The sequence below is a fragment of the Chanodichthys erythropterus genome, chromosome 15 (assembly GCF_024489055.1).
Source record: "Chanodichthys erythropterus isolate Z2021 chromosome 15, ASM2448905v1, whole genome shotgun sequence".
Classification (NCBI taxonomy): domain Eukaryota; kingdom Metazoa; phylum Chordata; class Actinopteri; order Cypriniformes; family Xenocyprididae; genus Chanodichthys; species Chanodichthys erythropterus.
This window is the reverse complement of record NC_090235.1, coordinates 12,155,154-12,179,495: the sequence shown is the minus strand read 5'-3', so window position 1 is coordinate 12,179,495 and position 24,342 is coordinate 12,155,154. Positions and strand designations below refer to the sequence as shown.

At 37.3% G+C, this 24,342-nt stretch overlaps 1 protein-coding gene across 3 annotated transcripts in view; it reads left to right on the top strand.

Annotated features, from left to right (window-relative positions):
- The window catches only part of LOC137037951 (solute carrier family 45 member 4), a 60,625-nt gene that overhangs the window by 8,823 nt on the left and 27,460 nt on the right, over window positions 1-24,342 (top strand). For 2 of the 3 annotated variants that reach the window (XM_067412395.1, XM_067412396.1), the window contains one exon: window positions 16,561-17,411. In XM_067412395.1, coding sequence (XP_067268496.1) covers window positions 17,126-17,411 — 286 coding nt within the window. In that variant the 5' untranslated portion in view covers window positions 16,561-17,125. Of the gene's footprint in view, window positions 1-3,632; window positions 3,659-16,560; window positions 17,412-24,342 lie in introns of those variants that run through there. The other variant, XM_067412397.1, reaches the window with a different exon arrangement.

The following is a 24,342-nucleotide window of genomic DNA, read 5'->3' as shown; positions in this document are numbered from 1 at the left end:
GTTGCATCTCTGACCTGGCAGTTTCTCTTTGGTTGCAGTTTTGTTTCTCAATTATATTGCAAAAATGAATGTTTTTGTACATTTTTTTTTTTTTTCTTGCAGTCCAAATCGCTGTTGCTAAGCGACGCGTTGCAATAATTTATGCTGAGCCATGAAATTAATCAGCACTGTTAATTCTCGTTTGATCTGACTGGGAAACAGTGCGGGTAAGAGAAGATGCTAATGTTTGTTAATGCTGAGGATCACGTTCACGAATGCCCCAACCACACAGACATCTCCATGCATTCAGGCCCCATGCAGACCAGCGCAACCCAACACCTCACCTCAAACTGGGTCAGGTCCAGCACCAACACCCTGCCTGTCCCAAACACCTGCCGCCCCATGTGATGTCATCATGAACTAATCAATCACAATGCCCGTGTCACCTCCAAGTTGCATCTCAGTTCACCACACCCTCAAACTTAATCAATCAGGAATTTCAGCATGTCAGGTGGGAGGGACGAAGATAAATACAGCTCATGTTGATGTGCTGAAATGTTGTTTACTCGTCTGAGCTTTGTGTCAGAGTTGTTTGTTTTCCATAAGAGCTTTTCAGGGAGATGTCGGTCCACTTATAGATCAGATCTGATGTCGAACGTCTGCGCAGTTCAGGGATGATGGTCTTAATTTAGTGCAGTAAGCCGCATCACATCTTACCCGGAAAACTGAGGGCTCGTCATTGACTTCTTCTCAATTGCTTTCCTCTGTTTGGGAGTTTTTTGGGCATCTGCCCGTTTGGCAAGACTCCGGCTTGCGTTACTCACTGTACTTTGGCCGCCGTCTGTACTGGCAGCTGATGATGATGAGGAGGAGTGTCTGACGCTCACGTCTGAAAACAGCCTGTGTTCCTTTAGGTACTCTTTTCTCCTCTGTTGGGTTGCGCACTTGAAAAAATGATTTTCTTGCTCAGTATTTTTGTCTTTTTTTCCAGATATACTTACAGCAAAATGACTTGAAGGATTAGTTCACTTTAGAACTCAGCCCCATGTCATCCAAGATGTTCATGTCTTTCTCTCTTCAGTCAAAAAGAAATGAAGGTTTTTGAGGAAAACATTCCAGGATTTTTCTCCATATAGTGGACTTCACTGGGGTTCAACAGGTTGACGGTCCAAATGTTAGTTTCAGTGCAGCTTCAAAGAGCTCTACATGATCCCAGACGAGGAATAAGAGTCTTATCTAGAGTAACCATCAGCAGGGCTGGACTGGGACAAAAAAATGGCCCTGGCATTTTTGCTCAGACGGGCCCACCACAATCGGTCGGACACCATGTACACCATCCTTGCAGTCCCTGTAAATATGCATACCTACTGTTCCATTCCCCAAAGCCCCTACAAAGCTGAGTAGTAAGTGCAAGTGGACCAGTGTACTCACTCTCGCTTGACTGACTCCCTGGTGATCAAAAGTGGCAGTGGAGTAGGGCCTACACACCAATAGACAGCAAAGATCAGAAAAAAATTCTTATTTTAAGTGTTTAACTTTGCATTATAATCTTGATGGACAATGTGCTCCATGTTATAAAAGCTAGTTAACCCTTAGAACATGGATGTAGTATACTGATAATTCTATAAAGAAATATTTTTTTCAACGAAACAGACAGAAGAAAAACTATAATTACAAATATACTTTGTTTTAAAGAGCACAAACCCCTCTTTAAGTGTCAAACATTTACCTCTTATTGTTTAGATACTCCCCATTAAAAACAATGAAAAAAACTATAGCCTACTACCAAATTACTCGCAAAAAACGTCCTAATAAAATTATATACATGCTATTCACTTGCCATAAACAACCAAGTGTTCATACCAGAGTAATGGGGTACAAGAGCTACAAAACATAACTTTTTATAGCTGAAAAGTGAGATCTAGTAGACCATCATCACGACTAACGGCTATAAATAGACACCTATAGTCTCGTTGTGAAATAAACACATCATCAGTAATATTACATTAAAATAATAACCTGAATTTTTTTTTTTTTTTTTTTTTTTTTGAAAAACCAAATTGCATCATTTCAGGTTTTTCTAGTTAACGAGAAGGGGCGTTACTGCATAAGTGAACTCTGATAGCTACAAGGGCACACTGCTAGCTACAAAAAAAAAAAAAAAAAAAGTGCAAAATAGCTTTTGCTGTGCTATTTGACTTTAGCTGACTGAGTGACCAGTGCAGTAGGTGACAGTCTGACTTTATAATAACGACGACGATTATGTTGTCTTCTAGCCTAATATTCATTAATTTAGGTAAAGCATCATCATCGTCGTCGTCGCATCGTGAGTCCCTCGCTCCCTCCCTCCCTGTTAATCATGTAACTACCCTGCTTACCGCTTGTATTATACTCTCCTGCTTACTCTGTCCCTCATTGGCTTCACTGTCAAACACCTGCTGCTCCTCTGCCTGACAGGTGTCTCTTCTGTGTTCTTGCACGTCGTCAGGTACTGTAAACTGAAGCTACTGTAACCGTACTAAACATGTCAGTAATGTTTGCACGTTGAGGCATCAACCTCAAAATGTTTTTTTTTTTTTGCCAGCAACTTCTCCGCACCCCCCCTTGCACTTGCGCTTTTGTTTCTCCATCCTAATCCACAGATGTTTTGGCTCTGAGACAACTGCATATGACACACGAAACACAGGGGACGGGGTGGAGTCTGTTAAGAGATGTGATTGGGCCAGCCCAGTGTCAGTATGGAAAATGAACCAATGGGCCGCTGTCTCTGCTTTATGGGCCGGTCGTTGGCCAATTTTATGTCTATTAAAAAAAAAAAAAAAAAATCATATCGCGGCCCCGCCCCCAAGTGTGTCGGCCCACCGGGCATTTGCCCGGTATGCCAGATTACCAGTCCAGGCCTGACCATCAGTCATTTTCAAAATAAAATGTATATACTTTTTAACCACAAATGCTCATCTTGCACTTTTCTGTGATGTGCCACGCATTACGTAATCATGTTGGAAAGGTCAAGCGCGATGTAGGCGGAAGTACCGATCCATTGTCTACAAAAGCGAACATACAAAGACGAAGTCAAACGTTCTTTACAAAAAAAAAGGTAAAACAACGATGTCGGACGATTTTGTAATTGAAGGAGAAAATTAGAATTAGAGTTTTTCACCCTACCACGGTACTTTCGCCTACGTCACGTGTGACCTTTCCAACGTAATGTTACATTGCAGAGAAGTGCAAGACAAGCATTTGTGGTTAAAAAGCATATACATTTTTATTTATTTTTTTTGAAAATGAATTAATTTAATACAAAATATTAAATTAAAAAACATTGTCGAACTACAATATAGTACAATCATTTCATTGAAATAAAAAATGTATTTTTGACCAACACACAAACAGCACCACAGGGTTATAGTGTATGCTTTCCATCGTCGTCATCATCCCTGCTGATCATCACAGTCATTGTTTATCGTATGTTTTGGATTAGAACTATCTTAACTCCATTCTTTAGGTTTGACGCAGGGCTTTTACTGGATTTGTGTTACTGCACGTGCAGGATCCCGCTGATGCGGCGCTGGCCCTTTAAATCCTTTCTGTTTGCGTGTGCGTGTGCGTGTCAGTCAGCAAGACGAGTTGGTTACAGAAGCTGACCAGGCCACCCAACCTGCTGACACTCCAGTTAAGTGTGCGTGTGTTTGCGCAGCGGCTGTTGGTCAGGCAGAGAGCATGTTAGTGGGGAAGATTCGTCACACTTTGTGTTGATGTTGTCACACATGTGGCTCCTCCTCCTGCGCTGCAGCACTGCGGTCACTGCGTCGCGCACACCTGCAGGGTCTGTTTACATTCCTGAGCAGCTCGTGCACTGCTGCAGCACTGTCATCTGCTGGAAATGAGCTTTTTCCTGTTTTAAGCCAAAATATGATAAAATGAGTGAGGTTTATGCTTATATTTAGTACAAGATATATTCTCTGAAAAAAAAAAAAAGTCTTTTGCAGCAGTGAATTTCTCTAGTTTTAATGATGCTTAGATACTTGTTAGATTTATTAGATATTTCTACTGGAAAAGGACTGTTTTTTTTTGTGAATGCTGCATTGGGTCATAGAAATCGATTGGTTCTCACTCTTAGTGAAGTCATGGAGGCAAGTAGAGATAGATGACAGGAAAACTACACTCTAAAAATGTTGGGTTAAAAATAAACCAAATTGGGTTGAAAATGGACAAACCCAGCAATTGTGTTGATTTAACCCAGGAATTGTTGTTTTAACCCAATAATTGAGTTGTTTTAACCCAGTGGTTGGGTTAAATGTTTGCCCAACCTGCTGGGTATTTTTATTTAACTCAACTATTGTTTTAAAAAAAACGTGTTGCTTGGTTAAAATGAACCACAAGTATATTGGAAATGAACATTTATTAATAAGTTTAATTAATAATAATTAAACAATAAACATTTATATTAAATTGCTTATTAATAAATGTTCATCTTTTGATTATTATTGTTGCCTCTAGTAATTATGTGTCTGATTTTTTTATTTTTTTTTTTGGGTTCATTTTAAGAATTTTTAAACAATTGTTGGGTTAAATATAACTGCCCAGCTCGTTGGGCAAACATTTAACCCATCTGCTGGGGTAAATGCATTTAACCTCGTCACAAGCATGTCAAAGCCTAGTTTTCCCTAGTGTTAACCATGCAAATGATAAATAAATGCCTCTTGACTCTTGGTTAACCCAATCATTGGGTTTGTCCATTTTCAACCCAACTTAGGTTGTTTTTAACCCAGCATTTTAGAGTGTACTTAAAAACTGTTCATTTACTAGCCATATAATTGCTAGATATATCATGTTTAGTATGCATTGATCACAAAAAGAAACCATATTTTTCTATTGCTACTATGCTAATGCTAAGGTGTTCTGAGTTGTTGCTAGGTGGTTTCTTACTGTTGTGAGTTTAATTAATCAAAATAACAGTATACCTCTTAAATCACACGTCTTGTTGAGGAGGAATCAGATATTGCATGTTGAAGTTTAATAATTAGTGTTATCATGGGTTTGATCACAACCCAAGTATAAGCAAATACCTCTAATAAGCGCAGACAGCCAAAGTAAAATCTCCCTGCCAGTGTCCAAACGCGAGTTTGTTTTCATTGTCTGAACATGATGTCCTGGTGCTCTTGTGATTTACATGTACATGGCACTCATGAGGCCAAATGGTCAAATACTTCAGCTCTTGTTATGACGACTGTAAATCATCCTGCCAACAGCAATACACACTGTGTTTTTGTTATGTCTGACTTCAGTTGTGAAATGCATGCTCACAGGTGGAAACCTGGCATGTAGAGGACGCTGAAATATTTCACAATGGGGCGTTGGTATTGTGATTTGGATCAGAGTTATCGCTAGACGAATTTGTAATCCGAGCGTCACCTGAATCTCATCATTAATCATCCTGACCTGATCTCCGTGTGTGCCTCGTGAGCCTTTGATTAGTAAATAACCCAAATAGTCCCCAGTTTCTCTGCAGTCATGTGGATTTGGTTCCCCCAGGATCAGCGGATGGATGTAGGCCAGCCGGGGGAGGAGGTTTTACCCCAGCACGTACAAATATAAACCCGATACCTTGACTGCAGTCAGCTTGACCTATGAAACTTAGCCAGTGTAATTTGGGTCAGCTGTACACTGTTGCAGTTAAATGTGTACTGGCTTAGTGACAGTCTGCCAAATAGAGATGCACCAATAACAGAGTATGAATACCAATACTTTCTTTTTCGTAATTGCTATAATACTGTTACCTGTACTGTATGACATATCGAATTAAAATTATCACAAGATGGCTTAGTGTAATTATCAAAGCTGCGAATTAGTTTATTTCAGAATTAAAATTTCCTGATAATTTACAATACGATACGCATTACTTAATCACGTTGGAAAGGTTGCGCATGACGTAGGGTCTATAAAGCGAACATGCAAAGACTAAGTCAAACACCCTTTACAAAAAAAGGTATAACAACAACGTTGGACAATTTTGAAGTTGGAGGAGAAAATGAGATGGAGTTTTTCACCCTACCGAGGTACTTCCGACCTTTCCAACGTGATCAAAATCCCTTCAAGACGTCATTTCACTCGACGGCCATCTTTGAAACACCTCTCGGGCATGCAAGTGCAGCTCCTAACTCTGTGAATGGGGAAACATCAAATTCTCAAAAGCTGTTTGGCAAGTTTTCGATAAAATTTCTTATTTGAAATCACCAATGAAATCTGACAACAACTGTCTCATAAACTGTTTCTAAATGCTCAAATCATGACAAAAAAAAAGTATTTTTCAGGCTGGATCAAGCGAGTGTGCATGTGCAATCTCTATAGGAAGCGCGCGTCTGACTGTTTCTATAGGAACCGGAGCTTTTAACCCTCTGAAGTCTGAGGCTGATTTGGGGCTTGGAGAAGTTTTGACATGCCCTGACATTTGTGCTTTTTTCAGTTGTTCATAAACATATAAATGACAAAAGTGTCGTTACATTGTATTCAGCACAAACTAGGCTACAATAATATGTGAGGAACATGTATGTACATGTTTGTATTTTTGAAGGAATAATGTTTATGCATGGTTATTGAAAAAACAAAAAAACAAAAAACAAAAACCAAACAAAGTCACTGAAATAAGGCCAAAAAAAGTATATTAAATCTGTGTTCATAAGAATTTTGGGTATTGGAGGTTGTAGACTAGAGTTTTTGCTTCAAAATTATGTAAAAATTATGCTGCCTACTCCTTCATATAAAACAATATATTGACTTAGTTTTTGTAAGACACTTTTTGTCAAGAAACACAGTATGCGTGGAGGCGTGAATCTGCATGAATAATGGACCATCTACACCTGAGAAGACAAAAGAATCACATAATAATGACCTGAAATGACTTGCATATTAATGAGGTCTTTCAGTCAGGTAGGCTGTGAAAAAAAACCCTCTGTAATAATGTCTCAGCTCATCATAAACAGCAATACTGTGAAATATTATTACAATTTAAAATAATGGTATTCTATTATATTCTTTAAAATATAATGTATTTCTGTGATGCAAAGTGTCTGATCAATTATGTTACCTCTATGGCATTTCATATAGGCTTTTAGCTTAAAAGCAAGTACATTTGGAGAAATATTGATGGATTCTTATATATTTATGTCAGTTTTCTATACTGAGAAGTAATATTTATTGTCATCACTATGAATGCTGGATACTGTGTTTTCAATTCATACTTGCAGCCGGAGGGCGCTCTCTGTACACCTTTAGGCCACAAATTCATATAAAGAAGAAAAGGAACTAGGAAGTAACGGCATGTCTTCTAGAGATCGCTAACCACGGCTTTAACATCCAAATAAACACTTTTCAAGACAATAAATACACGATTGAGACGATGTATGCATTGACTGAATTTGCGTCTGAATAGCGCTGGCTCCGTGGGCGTGGCCGCATTAGCGGATAATGAGCTGAATCACAGACTTCTGACATGGCTCTCTTTTCATACAGATTACATAAACACAGAATGTTTGTTTTCGCGATTTAAAACCTGACATCTTAAAGTTTTTTTAGGCATAAGTGTGATTAGTATTCACTAAGTTACAGTTCATTTTCTGAGAACTATCAGATTGGACTTCGTTCAGAGGGAGAGGAGAGATCACGCATCATGTTAGTTTTCTTTATTTTACAAAAAGCACAACATTGTGTTTTTACTCTGAGTGTACACAAATAAAAGAAGACATTCTATAGTTTCAATTGATATATTACTTATGTCTCTATGACCAAAAATGACGGAGTATTTTAAGTCTGTTTTGCTGCAATGTGAAAAAAATCCTGCAAAACGCGCCGGCGCGTTTTCAGACCTCAGGGAGTTAACGGCCGCTGCAGTGATGCAATCGCTGATTGGCTCTTATTTAGAAGGCAGGACTTATCTGCTATATTGCACGTTGCACTTTCTCCCATTAAAAACAATTCGAGTGACACGTCTTGTGTTTTTCTATGTGTTATTTGTGTTACTTTTTTAGAAAATGGCCAACGGTTTCTCTAGATAAGACTCTTATTCCTCGTCTGGGATCATGTAGAGCCCTTTGAAGCTGCACTGAAACTGACATTTGGACCTTCAACCCGTTGAACCCCAGTGAAGTCCACTGTACACTCTAAAGAAAACGGTGCAATATAGTAAAAGTGGTTCTTTGGCTCGTAGAACCACTTTAAGTGTTGTATAGCACCAAATCTTGGTGCTTCAGTGGTTCTTCACTGGTTCTTTGGGATAACTGAGGTGCTATATAGCACCACTACTGTATACAGGACCTGTTAAGCGGCTGTATGGTTCTTCAGTGGTTCTTTGGGGTGATTAAGGTGCTATATAGCACCACTGCCGTACAAAGACCCTGTTAAGCCCCTTTAAAGGTTCTGTTGGTGCTGTTTAGCACCATTTTTGTTGAAGAAATAAAACACAATATGGCACCTCTTATGGGTTCTACATAGCGCCATTTGACAAAGGTATGTAGAGCACCTTTTAAGATATGGTGCTGCATAGCACCAATAGTGGTTCCCCCTATGATTATGAGCCAAGAACCACTTTTAGTGCAATATAGCACCTTTTTTATGGAGAAAAATCCTGGAATGTTTTCCTCAAAAAAAAAAAAAAAAATCATTTCTTTCCGACTGAAGAAAGAAACACATACATCTTGGATGATATGGGGGTGAGTAAATTCAGGAAATGTTATTTCTAAAGTGAACTAATCCTTTAAGTCATTTTTCAGCTTTTTTCAAAATATTATGCAGATGCATTACCCCAACACTCTAGAATGATTAATTCTTCCAATAGCTATTAAAATCATTTAGAGAAAATTCCTGTATTTTATTTATGTTGCAGAAAACCAAAATATCCCAATGGCATTTTTCCAGTATTGCACAGCTTTAAATGGGAATGCTAATGGATATTAGATATCATTCTCCAGGTATATTAAACTCCTGGTATCAGCTGATATTGTACGTTTTGTTACTGTAAACAATCAATGCTGTTTGTTGCTTAGAAAATTAGAGCTCTGCTGGGAAATCGCCACCTGCAATCTTGTGTTTTTGTGGGCGTATGAACAGATGACTTTTTCTCCCAGCTGCTGAACTGAACAATCTGTCCTGTTATCAGTGTCTGTTATTTCATCCCACAGCAGCAGGTTAGCGTTACTTGACCTCTCTTTCTATCTCTCACTCTCTCACGTCCTTGTTTTCCCTCACCTCTCGCACATTCACGTGTGAAAGACATGCTCTCTGCATAAACCACCATAGGAATGTCTCAATTCAGACGGTCCCTCATAAGCATTTAGGACCCGTTGAAGGCCAGTTAAGCTCCAGAGATCTCTCTCTTTTTCTCTTTTTTTGTCTTATGTAACATTGAGATGTCAGTCATGCTGAAGCACTGTCGTGTGTCTGGCTAATGCGCTGCTAATGAGTCTGACCGATCGATCGTTAATTGCTGACTGGACTGTGAGGAAATGTGGCATGTGCTTGTCACGTTTGAATACAGGAGGATCATGTGATCCCAGCCCTCATGTGTTGGGAATAAACAGGATAAAATTGGCTGCAGCATCAGATTTGTTTGCGGTGCTAACTGCTAAACCTAGTCTGTAACTAAAATAGTTTATAACCTTGAACTTTAAGAGGCATCTCAACACCTCGCTGTCCCTGATTTAAGTGTGTGCTTTGCTTGTGTGTGGACGGTGGGCATCGAGGTCACTCACTAGGTGATCTTGATTTACAGCACTGTCGTTAATTCAGACCTCTGCGACGTTTGATCAAACACACTTTGAGCTTCAGCAGATCTGATGGAGAGATGATTCATAATTGTGTAGAGACTGATGAGGGTGTGTGTGTGTGTGTTTCTGTCACATGAGTGATGGATGTTACCGTTCCCTCTCTGATCTCTCGTGGTTGTCTTTATAACTGATGGTTCAACATCATGCATGTGTGAGATGTCCTGGAGAAAATCAACACACTGACATCAGATGAACTTTTCCTCTCATTTGAGAGAACTTTGAAAATGAAGAATCCATCCATCCATCCATCCATCCATCCTTTTATATGTTGTTCCATCCATCCATCCTTCCTTTTATATGTTGATTCATCCATCCATAAATTATTTTATCTGTTCCATCCATCCATCCATCCATCCATCCTTTTATATGTTCATCCATCCATCCATCCATCCATCCATCCATTATTTTATCTGTTCCATCCATCCATCCATCCATCCATCCATCCATCCATCCATCCATCTATCCATTATTTTCTGTTCCATCCATCCATCCATCCATCCATCCATCCATCCTTTTATATGTTGTTCCATCCATCCATCATCCATCCATCCTTTTATATGTTGTTCCATCCATCCATCCTTTTATGTTGTTCCATCCATCCATAAATTATTTTATCTGTTCCATCCATCCACCCATCCTTTTATATGTTGATCCATCCATCCATAAATTATTTTATCTGTTCCATCCATCCATCCATCCATTCATACATCCATCATCCATCCATCCATCCATCCATCCATCCATCCATCCATCCATCCATTCATACATCCATCCATCCATCCATCCATCCATCCATCCATCCATTATTTTATCTGATCCATCCATCCATCCATCCATTATTTTATCTGTTCCATCCATCCATCCAACCATCCATCCTTTTATATGTCCATCCATCCATCCATCCATCCATCCATCCATCCATCCATCCTTTTGTTGTTCCATCATCCATCCATCCATCCATCCTTTTATGTTGATCCATCCATCCATCCATCCATCCATCCTTTTATATGTTGATCCATCCATCCATCCATCCATCCATCCATCCATCCATCCATTATTTTATCTGTTCCATCCATCCATCCATCCATCCATCCATCCATCCATCCATCCATCCATCCATCCATCCATCCATCCATCCATCATTTTATCTGTTCCATCATCCATCCATCCATCCATCCTTTTATATGTTGTTCCATCCATCCATCATCCATCCTTTTATATGTTGTTCCATCCATCCATCCTTTTATATGTTGTTCCATCCATCCATCCATCCTTTTATATGTTGTTCCATCCATCCACCCATCCTTTTATGTTGTTCCATCCATCCATGTTGTTCCATCCATCCATCAATCCCTCCATCCATCCATCCTTTTATATGTTGTTCCATCCATCCATCCATACATACATCCTTTTATGTTGTTCCATCCATCCATCCATCCATCCATCCATCCATCCATCCTTTTATGTTGTTCCATCCATCCACCCATCCTTTTATATGTTGATCCATCCATCCATAAATTATTTTATCTGTTCCATCCATCCATCCTTTTATATGTTGTTCCATCCATCCATCCATCCATCCATCCATCCATCCATCCATTATTTTATCTGTTCCATCCATCCATCCAACCATCCATCCTTTTATATGTCCGTCCATCCATCCATCCATCCATCCATCCATCCATCCATCCAACCATCCATCCTTTTATATGTCCATCCATCCATCCATCCATCCATCCATCCATCCATCCATCCATCCATCCATCCTTTTGTTGTTCCATCATCCATCCATCCATCCATCCTTTTATGTTGATCCATCCATCCATCCATCCATCCATCCTTTTATGTTGATCCATCCATCCATCCATCCTTTTATGTTGATCCATCCATCCATCCATCCATCCTTTTATATGTTGATCCATCCATCCATCCATCCATCCATTATTTTATCTGTTCCATCCATCCATCCATCCTTTTATATGTTGTTCGATCCATCCATCATCCATCCATCCTTTTATGTTGTTCCATCCATCCATCCATCCATCCTTTTATGTTGTTCCATCCATCCATCCTTTTATATTCCATCCATCCATCCTTTTATATTTTGATACATCCATCCATCCATCCATCCATCCATCCATCCATCCATCCATCCATCCATCCATCCATCCATCCATCCATCCATCCATCCATCCATCCATCCATTATTTTATCTGTTCCATCCATCCATCCATCCTTTTATATGTTGTTCGATCCATCCATCATCCATCCATCCTTTTATGTTGTTCCATCCATCCATCCATCCATCCTTTTATGTTGTTCCATCCATCCATCCTTTTATATGTTGTTCCATCCATCCATCCTTTTATATGTTGTTCCATCCATCCATGTTGTTCCATCCATCCATCAATCCCTCCATCCATCCATCCATCTATCCATTATTTTATCTGTTCCATCCATCCATCCATCCTTTTATATGTTGTTCCATCCATCCATCATCCATCCATCCTTTTATATGTTGTTCCATCCATCCATCCATACATACATCCTTTTATGTTGTTCCATCCATCCATCCATCCATCCATCCATCCTTTTATGTTGTTCCATCCATCCATCCTTTTATGTTGTTCCATCCATCCTTTTATGTCCTTTTATGTTGTTCCATCCATCCATCCATACATACATCCTTCTATGTTGTTCCATCCATCCATCCATCCATCCATCCATCCATCCATCCATCCATCCTTTTATGTTGTTCCATCCATCCATCCTTTTATGTTGTTCCATCCATCCATCCTTTTATGTTGTTCCATCCATCCTTTTATATTGTTCCATCCATCCATCCTTTTATGTTGTTCCATCCATCCATCCATCCATCCTTTTGTTGTTCCATCCATACATCAATCATCCATCCATCCATCCTTTTATATGTCGTTCCATCCATCTGTTGTTCCATCCATCCATCTGTTGTTCCATCATCCATCCATCCATCCATCCATCCATCCTTTTATGTTGATCCATCCATCCATCCATCCATCCATCCATCCATCCTTTTATGTTGATCCATCCATCCATCCATCCATCCATCCATCCATCCATCCATCCATCCATCCTTTTATGTTGATCCATCCATCCATCCATCCATCCATCCTTTTATGTTGATCCATCCATCCATCCATCCATCCATCCATCCATCCTTTTATGTTGATCCATCCATCCATCATCCATCCATCCATCCTTTTATATGTTGATCCATCCATCCATCCATCCATCCATCTATCCATTATTTTATCTGTTCCATCCATCCATCCATCCATCTATCCATTATTTTATCTGTTCCATCCATCCATCCATCCATCCATCCTTTTATATGTCGTTCCATCCATCCATCATCCATCCATCCTTTTATATGTTGTTCCATCCATCCATCCATCCATCCTTTTATGTTGTTCCATCCATCCATCCATGTTGTTCCATCCATCCATCCATCCATACATCCTTTTGTTGTTCCATCCATCCCTCCATCCATCCATCCTTTTATATGTTGTTCCATCCATCCATCATTTTATATGTTGTTCCATCCATCCATCCATCCATCCATCCTTTTATGTTGTTCCATCCATCCATCCTTTTGTTGTTCCATCCATACATCAATCATCCATCCATCCATCCTTTTATATGTCGTTCCATCCATCTGTTGTTCCATACATCCATCCATCCATCCATCCATATGTTGTTCATGGATGTTGAACAACAGAACAACATCCATCTGTTGTTCCATATGTTGTTCCATCCATATGTTGTTCCATCCATCCATCTGTTCTTCCATCCATTCATCTGTTGTTCCATATGTTGTTCCATCCATCCATCTGTTGTTCCATATGTTGTTCCATCCATCCATCCATCATCATGTATGTACACTTTATATAGTAGTGAACTGAATCATTTAAAAAATAATACAAATGCATGTTATTATGACTCTGGTATTGCAATAATATCACATCTCATGATATCTGGTCATTCACTCACCTGGTGTGTGTGTGTGTGTGTGTGTGTGTGTGTGTGTTAGTAATTGTGTTTTGCACGTTCATGAGAAAGCGAGATACTTCGGCCCCACGGGATGCTGTTATGTAAGAATCTCAGCACAGGTGAGGAGTGAATTAATCACTCACTTTCCCACCGACAGCTCAAAGCTCTTTCCATCTATTACCTTATGTTTATTGATCCCATGATCACATTCAGACTGTCTCTCAGTATCTACATCCTCTGAAACATCATAGTCCGAGTTCTGCAGAATGGCAGCGGATTCTGCTCTCAGTCGGATGGCAGCTTTCCTCTGACAGGCGGTTGAGAAGATTTTCCACAGCGCCGCTGCAGTGGAACCGAATCCAGCGCGACCCGCTCGGGCCCCTCTTACCTTCTCACATGACAGGCCGCTTTTGGTGCAGATGGTACATTTGCCAACAGCCTCTGAGGAGAGCAGCTCGACACTCTTTCAGCCAGAGCCGCATTGCTCTGACGCAGATGTTTTTGATTGTGTCTGGTTCAGTAATGCGTCCGTTTATTGGCTTATTGCTAATGGCGTGAAGCTCTCAGTGCCGATGAGGGGAAACTCAACACTGTGGTTGACATGATGCCTGATGAATGATGGACGGCAGAGAGTCTCTGCAGGGAGTCTGCTTGGGCCTGTTAGCCATTTTACAAAACTGTCAACTGTGGAAAGACAGGTTTTTTTTTGCTTTTTTTTTTGAACGAACAGACTCTGAAGTGTTTATTATGCAGCGCCTGTCATGCTGTCAGATGTTTCTGTAGATCGATGGTCAGGGTGGATTTAAGTGGGAGTTTTGCCAGAGTGTCTCCAGTCTAAGATAATGATGTGATACTCTAATAAGCATAAAAACACATCACACACACGATAAAATTGTCAAAATAAAAAAAATACCCACATTTGGGTAATTTGGTAAAACCGGAATCTATTTGGGTGAATGTCTATCCCTTTTAGAATTTAAATGAAATTAAATCCAAAATACAGCAAAAACAGTAATATTGTGAAATATTTTTACAATTCAAGAGAACTGTTTTCTGTTTGGATATATTTTAAAATGCAATTTATTCCTGTGATCAAAGCTGAATTTTCAGCATCATTATTCCAGTCTTCAGTGTCACATGATCCTTCAGAAATCATTCTAATATGCTGATCTGTTGCTCAAGAAACATTTATCTCATCTATTTATCTAATCAATGAGTTTGTTGCAATGCATTTTGGTGTGTCTTTTCTATTAAGAAATTAAGATTTTTTTAAATAAATTATTTATATTACAAATTAAACATTTTAATATTTAAATATTTTATATACATTAAATAATATCAAATAATATTGTGTAATAATGTACATATTTATAATAAACTTTTATATTAAAAATAAAATATTTAAATATTTTATGCACATTAATTTAATATCATAATATTGTATAATAATTAACATCATATTAATAATAAACATTTGTCTTGCTTTTTTGCCAACTTGCATGGATCTTTTTTCACTGCTGTTGTTGTAATGAATTCTTGGATTTATTGTTTTACTTTCAAGACTTTATCTATATTAAATTAATATCAAAATATTATATAATAATTAACAACATTGTTTTTGTTATTGTGGTTGTTGCAATACATTCTCAGATTTATCTTTTCCACGAAGGATGCATGTAATTCAAATTTGGTTTACTAAATTTACTTCGACAAGCGAAGGTAAACATCTATTCTGTTACTTGTGTAATTATGCTGCTTACTGCTTGTGATACATTCAGTCTCTGTCTACATAAGCAGCTCAGTAGATTTCGGAGCAGATCCCGAGTGTCCCGTTGACTCTCTGGCTGAGGATGGTGTAAGGATTAGATAACCAATCAGCTGCCAGATCAGACCGTCGCCCCTGCGACCCAGAGGTGGCACATGGGAATCCTAGTCAGCTGTTCCAAATGTATTATATTTAAATACCCCACACTTCATTACTACGCTGAATAGAGCTGTAATCTGATAGTGTTTGTGTCTTATCCGAGTGTCACATGATAAACAAGCCTCCAGGAGCCAGAGATCACCTGCTAAAACAATCAAGAACCCCACTCCTGATAATGCCTCTTTAGGAGGGAAACCACAGCGTCACTTATCGACGCCCGGTCTGACTGACTGACTGTTTTACTCTGTGTTTGTTTTTGTTGTGCCGTTCAGGAAATGCTCATTTCCCTTCCTCTTTTGCCTCGTTTCAGAATCCTCTGATCCGTAAATAGCAGCGTGGTGAAATCAGGAGACCCAGGCCACGGAAACACAATGTCGGCTCTGTTGCTCCAGTTTGAACCTTGAGCGAAGTGCATTGTGTTGGGTCTTAAAGAGCCCTCAAGACCACACGCAGATTCATTTCTCATCTCAGTCATGTTAAGAGGTTTATGAAGTGCCACTGCGCAGCTGATTGTTTTTGCACACTTTAATGCTTTGGGCTTTTAGCGTGAATTTCCGCCCTGTGCTGAAACGTGCCATAGTTACAGCCGCATTTTTAGTGCTAATCTCTGAAAGCTCCCCGTATAATCCCGCCAAATATGTTCATTCTGCTGTTTGTTTGGAGTCGCACTCCACAACCTCAGATTAAAATAAAACTCAAGATACTGTAGATAAAAGTGCATAATGCATTAAAGTACATGTAAATGCATAAGTATTAATAATTTTTTTGTGAATTTAAGTGACGCCAATCTCTCCTGTCCTCTTTCAGATTGATCGGTCACTCCATGGGGATTCTCCGGTGCTTTCCGTCTGGTTTCTCCTGCCCTTCACCCCTCGGCCTGCCCTCCACCCTCTACAGCACCGCCTCCATACAAATCATGAAACTGGTATTAACTGAATGGCAATTGATATGGATTTTTACTGTTTCCAGTAGACTGTAAACACACTTACACCACCCACACACACACACACACACACACACACACACAAGTACATGCACACACACCCACACACACTCACTCACTCACACGCACACTCACACACGCTGACACACATCACATCAGAGGGAGTGACCTCATGATAGAGTCATATCCTCCCCTGTCCGACCCAAATCGCCCGACTCGGCACGTCCCAGGGCTCCTGCAAGAGGCCTTTATCAAACGCCACATTTCAGGATATATCCCGCTCCCTGAGTCCAATCCACGGCTGAGCTCCTCGACAGAAAGGCGTCCACGGGAAGCGGTGTGCTGCTGTTGGCTTTATACTTCCTAGATTTATTTATTATTTTGCTTTTGATTGTGCGTGGAGCCGCACGTGACCTCTGCTCCGAGTGCATGCCGGCGACGGCGAGGATGGCCCCGCAGAACACAGAGGCAGACGCCGTGCAGATGCAGGCTGCCATGGTGCCGCCCGTGGAGAAACACGGTGGAGGAGGCGGGGCTAATGGAGCAGGCGGGGCTGGAGGGCGGGACTTGGAGACTCAGGAGGAGTCGGTCAGCGAGGGTTCTATAGACCGCATCCCACTGCGCCAGTGGATCATGCACGGCGCGGTCATGTTCGGACGAGAGTTCTGCTACGCCATGGAGACGGCGCTGGTCACGCCTGTGCTGCTGCAGATAGGTGAGAATGTCCACAAACATTTCGATAATAATAAACCAAACATAAAATCTAATACGGCCTGACGGCTCTGTCCTGACTAGACTGTTTATTCACATTCAAATTAGTTGTGGTTTGATATGGGTTATTCTGTGGTCGGTGCTGATAGCAATAGCTATTGGGAAGGTGGTTATAATGTCAATTTATACTCGTGTATATATTTAATTATTCATTATTTATATATGTAAATATACAATTATATAAATATATTATTATATTTAAATGTAAATGTTAGGTGTAAATATAAATATTTATTGTATTATAATTTAAAATAATTATTATAATAGAATAAATTATAATTTATTTATTATAAAGACACTTCAATAAGCAGTGTAAAATTTGTGTGTTTGTGAACGGCGTGATAAAGCAAACAATTAAAGGATCTGTGGGACGTGCGCTGCATGACTCGTCTGGCAGTTGATAGATTATGCAAACGACACCCCAGGCCTTAATTTCACTGAAAGAATTGCCACTTTGACATGCAATCAGCTGTGGGTCTGGAGGAGCGGCGGTGCTTTTGTTCTTCGTAATCATAATGCTTTATTGAACCGCATGTGCTCATTCTGAACAGGAAGTCCCTTTTCTCAACAGTGATTGGTGTGATATTGATTACTTATCTACATATGTGTGACACACACATACACTTTTAACCCTCTGGTGCTGTTGGGTCGGTTTTGACCAAAATATTTTACGCTGTGTTTTTTTAGAATTTTTTACTTCATCAGAATGGTACGAAACTTCGTAACGTTTTTGGCACTTGCTGTGTGAACATACACAAAAATCATGGATGGACATGATTCAAAAAGGTTAAATGGTCCTGAAAGAAGTAGTCACACTTGTATTGTTCACGGTCAATAATGAGCGCATTGGGAATGAATGGGAGATGATTTCCATCTAGCTGAAATGTTTGGTACTGCGCCCAAACAAACTCTTATTGAAAGCTCATTTTTTGAGATATCAACCTCAAGTTTGGAACACAACTTGTTCAGATTTATGGCTTTGATTTTCTTACAGTTTTACAGTAAAACATATTTTGGAAAATATATATTTCATATCAAATTTTAAAAATGGTATTTTTATGCATTTTTCATAACAATAAAGGTAAAAACTAATTCACATTTTAAAACATTTTTCACTTCAGCAATAATCTGTCAAGTGTCGTCTTTAATAAGAGACCAAACTTCAGTCTGTGCTCGAAAGCATTCTTAAGCTCTAAAGCAGATGTATGACAGTTTAAGTTGGAAATTTCACTTTTAGGTCCATGTTCAAAAAGTGAATAAATGGATTATAACTACAGCGCAAATATAATTTAGTACCATAAAATACGAAATAAAAAAACATTATTGAACTAAAATATAGTACAATCATTTCATTGAAATAATAATATTAAAAAAAATTGTCAATTTTGGCCCGACACGCGAACAGCACCAGAGGGTTAAATCGATTTCTGCTATACTTTATTTTTTTCCTATTTTCAAGCAGGAGCCCAATTAACATGAAATGGCATTTACAACCCATTTTAATTCCACATTCTGCCATATTTCTGATATTTAGCAGAATAAAAATCTAGAACAGGAAGTGTATATAAAAAACACACACACACATATATATATATATATATATATATATATATATATATATATATATATATATAAATATTATATATATATATATATATATATAAATATTATATATATATATATATATATATATATAAATATTATATATATATATATATAAATATTATATATATATATATATATATATATATATATAAATATTATATATATATATATATATATATATATATATATATATATATAAATATTATATATATATATATATATATATAAATATTATATATATATATATATATATATAAATATTATATATATATATATATATATATATATAAATATTATATATATATATATATATATATAAATATTATATATATATATATATATATATATAAATATTATATATATATATATATATATATAAATATTATATATATATATATATATATATAAATATTATATATATATATATATATATATAAATATTATATATATATATATATATATATATATATATATATATATATATATATATATATATATATATATATATATATATATATATATATATATATATATATATATATATATATATATATATATATATATATATATATATATATATATATATATATATATATATATATATATATATATATAATATATATATATATATATATATATATAATATTTATATATATATATATATATATATAATATTTATATATATATATATATATATATAATATTTATATATATATATATATATATATATATAATATTTATATATATATATATATATATATAATATTTATATATATATATATATATATATATAATATTTATATATATATATATATAATATTTATATATATATATATATATATATATATAATATTTATATATATATATATATATATATATATATATATATATATATATATATATATATATATATATATATATATATATATATATACTTATATACTACCATTCAAATGTTTGGGGGTCGGTATGATTTATTATTTTTTGTTTTTTGAAAAAAAGTCTCTTATTGCTCATCAAGGCTGCATTTATTTGATCAAAAATACAGTAAAAACATTAATGAAATACTATTACAATTTAGGCTAATTTCAAAGCTGAATTTTCAGTGTCACATGATCCTTCAGAAATTATTCTAATATGCTGATTTGCTGCTCAAGAAGATGTTTTATTAATCACGTGTGATGTACAGAAACGGCACAGATGCAGCATGTGACCATCCAGACATGCTGCTCTCCAGTGCTCTGCGTTTATGCACTGATGGTTTGTGAGTCTGGTTGGTGTTTGTAGCCGTCAGCTTGTGACTAAACCGATGCTCCGTCTGTGGGTCATTCAGGCGAATGTTGTTTGCCGCAGTCAGAACACCTGCCGTGATCTGCTCTCTAAAGTTGATCATCCTAGGTTAACCCTAATGATCTCAGTGAATATGTTTTGAAATAATTGGTATCTGTCAATTGAAAAGTCACCGTTTGCACCCCAAAAAAGGAACTAGGTTTCTAGCGACGCCAAGGTCATGTGTTCAGTTCCCTGGGAATGCATGAACAGATCACCTTAAAGGTGCTGGATGTCATTTTTTTTTTTTACTGTACTAAAAAATAAAAATGCCATAATATGTTTGCAGATATTTAGGAAGCGTGCTAAGTTCACTTACTACTTTAGTGCTTCCCACACATAGACTTTACTTGGGCGGGCCGCCCACATATAATAACGGCCGCCCAAGTATATTTGGAGACACATTTTTGCTTTTATTATTTTTATCCTCTCATACTTTTACATCCGCGCAAGATAAGATGTGTGCGTCAGAACTGTTTACTCCCGCTGACATTCCCACGGGTGCTGCATTTTGCAAAGTCACATGGGGGCGCTGTTGCGGGTTCTACAAGCTTGCGCAACAGCGCTTCAGACTGCTTCAAAGTGATTCTGAATCAATGAAAAGCGCAGATTTATGCCAAGCGATTGCTAATGAACTCAAGTTGATGAATTATTGCAATGTTTACTTTATGGCCTCTATATAAAATGTTTTCGACGATTGTAAGAATCTGAAGGATCAGCCTGCAATTGTACAGACATTTCAAAATAAGAGTCCCTGTGTATTTTGGGCTTGTTTATAATTAAAAGTCACACGCTAAGTTTTTTCTTTTTCTTTTGGGCATTATTGGTATTTTGGTTACACAATAAATTGTATTTAATTTGATTTCCATTTAATTCATAGTAAATTATTGTAGTCTCCCCCACAGGAAGAAAAGACTAAGAACATTATTTGACACATATATTATTCATTTTATAAATTTTACTAGTAAAATCTGTGTCCCATTCACTGAGAGAGACACTATATGACAACAAGGAGAACATAGGAAAAGGTGAACCATTTAAATGCTGTAATTTTTCATAATAATAATGCATAATATTAGTATGTTATTAAATGTAATATGCTATGTAATTAAAATGAATTCAAATAAATATAAATACTGTTAAAAATCACACATCATTTGTTTGTCACATGTAGTAGACCATTTTTGTGCCGTGGGTAATAGGAGGATTTTTCACCCGCAAGTATATTTCAAACCTGTGGGAAGCATTGTACTTGTTTCTCAGAAAAAATCAATGCTACAGCCAGTTATTCTACTTTTAAATGTGTGTTCCACGTCGGAATGTCTGTGTCACCCCGCCACTGCCAGTTTATCCAATAGTATTTTGACACGCCGGTTTGCCAGTTGCTGGAAAACACCACGTATTGCAGTCATGGAATGTTGCAGTCATGGAAGCCAGCAAATGAACTGGGTCAGAAATCGCAGATTCTACCTGACCTAAAAAGCCTCGGCATCCATCAAAAATGTTTGGATATTAAAACATGGATAAATAAACTGTTCAGCTTCCATTGTTAATTGCACTGGTTCCCATTGTGTGTCCTCAATATGACAACCCGCGTGAGTGTCAAGGGGCTGGGCAAGCAACTCTCTCCAATATTTTGAATTTGGACTGCAGTACCCATTTCAACCACTAGCCGACAACTTTAAATGCACTGTAAGTCACTTTGGATAAAAGCTTCTGCCAAATGCATTAATGTAATGTAGACCGTTTCACTCCCTTTCTTTTTGTCCTTTCACTCATTCACACTGCAGCACCTGTTAGCTATTAGCTACACGTCTCGCCAGACCTCGCTATCGTACCATGACACTAACTCAGGACACACTTACTCTGAACAGTATTTTTCTCTCCCAGAGGGAAGATCCATTATTTATTGTGCTGTAACTGTGTCATTTCAATGAACTGCTCCTTCAAAACTAGATTTGCTGATTCAGCCATGACTCAAAAATTTGTGCATGTCATTTTACTTGTACTTTGTTTTTGGTAATTTTTCTACAACACTGTTTTACAATATGGTTCCATTAGTTAACATGAGTTTATGCATTAACTAACAATGTTACAGTATTTTTAAATATTTATTAACATTAGTAAAATTCATTGTCCATTAAATAATATTGACAGATACAACTTGATTGTAATACTGAATTAGTAAATGTTGAAATTAACATTAACTAAGATTAATAAATGCTTTATTAGTTTTTATTTTTAGTTCATGTTAATGTAGTAACTAATGGAATCTCATTTTGTTACCGTAAATCCTGTTACAAACTGCTGTTTCACCATTTTTGGTTGTTTTTTTAGTTAGTGTACATTTGCATTTTGATTTATTGTTTAAGATTGATGCTAGAAAAAAAAGCTGTTAATGTTTTTCACCGTTATATTTCTGATAATTATGTAAATTGTCTGTAGTAAGCTATTTTTTTGCGTGTAATTCTAGGTTATCTTGATTGTCGTTTAACTACTTTGCTCTCTGTTGCATATCATTGGTGATTATATAAACTAATGGGGAATCCCCTGGATTTAAAGGATTAGGTTGAGATGTTGAGTAATGAGATGTTATCATGCAACATGCTAATTTTAGAGTCTTCTGTGAATTTGTGCCTGCAAAGATCAAGCACTCGGTGTCCGAACAACATCAGAGGATAAGCAGATTTATGGAGGTTGATCCGCTCTCACTGACCTGTCTCTGTGTGCGTGTTTCAGAGTGATGAGAACGGGGCATCTGGTGACGTATGCCGGGTTATTCCTGAGATTCAGTGAATGCATAATAGTTGTTGGGTGGATTAGCCACAGTTAGATTATATGCAGGAAGCAGGAAATTATTCTGATAAAACTGATATTTAATTTTTCTGCGTTTATATATTCTGCGATTATGGAGGAATGTTTCACCAGATTACGTGAATAGCTGTATTTGGAAAGAATGAATCCTTCTAGTATGAGTGGGAAAGTTTTTTTTAAATGGATTAAAAAATAAAAAAAGGGGTAATTGCAACGTTTTGTTGTGACATGCATGTGTGTGTGTGTGTGTGTGTGTGTACATCCACAATATGAATCTGCCCATATGAAATTCCCTATTTGCGAAGCATTCCACCTGCAGAGACCGAAAAGACAGGATCATAAAGGCAGAGGGAATGCGTGGCCCGTCGCTGTGTTGGGAATGTGTGACTCTGCAGATTCCTAGGTTCAGGATGAGGCACACGCGTTCACGTGTCCCAGAATGCTCAGCTGGTTTGGGAGTAAACAGGAGCCAGTGAATGTGTGGAATAGTGAAGGAATTTTGCTTTTCACAGCCTGTGGATTTCATGCATTCCGCAATGATGGGAAAAAAACTCCCACTAAGCAAACTGACCTCATTCCTAAACATGCAGGCCATAAACTAACGCCCTACACAAGCCACACAAATCTGTCGATATGCTTTACAAAATTACCTTGCTTCAGGATACATATTAAGCTACTTGAATCATGTCTGCTGTATGTTTACTGTATGCAAATTTGTTGCATGCACGGAAAACCTATAACATTTGCCAAAATGTGCAGTATGTTGTATGAATTGCAGTATATTGGACTATCAAATCTTCTCAAACTGTGTTATTCTAAATGTCAATTTTTACAGGGATATATATATATATATTACAGTACAGTCCAAAAGTTTGGAACCACTAAGATTTTTAATGTTTTTAAAAGAAGTTTCGCTTGCTCACCAAGGCTACATTTATTTAATTAAAAATACAGTAAAAAAACAGTAATATTGTGAAATATTATTACAATTTTACATAACTGTGTACTATTTAAATATATTTGACAAAGTAATTTATTCCTGTGATGCAAAGCTGAATTTTCAGCATCATTACTCCAGTCTTCAGTGTCACATGATCCTTCAGAAATCATTCTAATATGCTGATTTG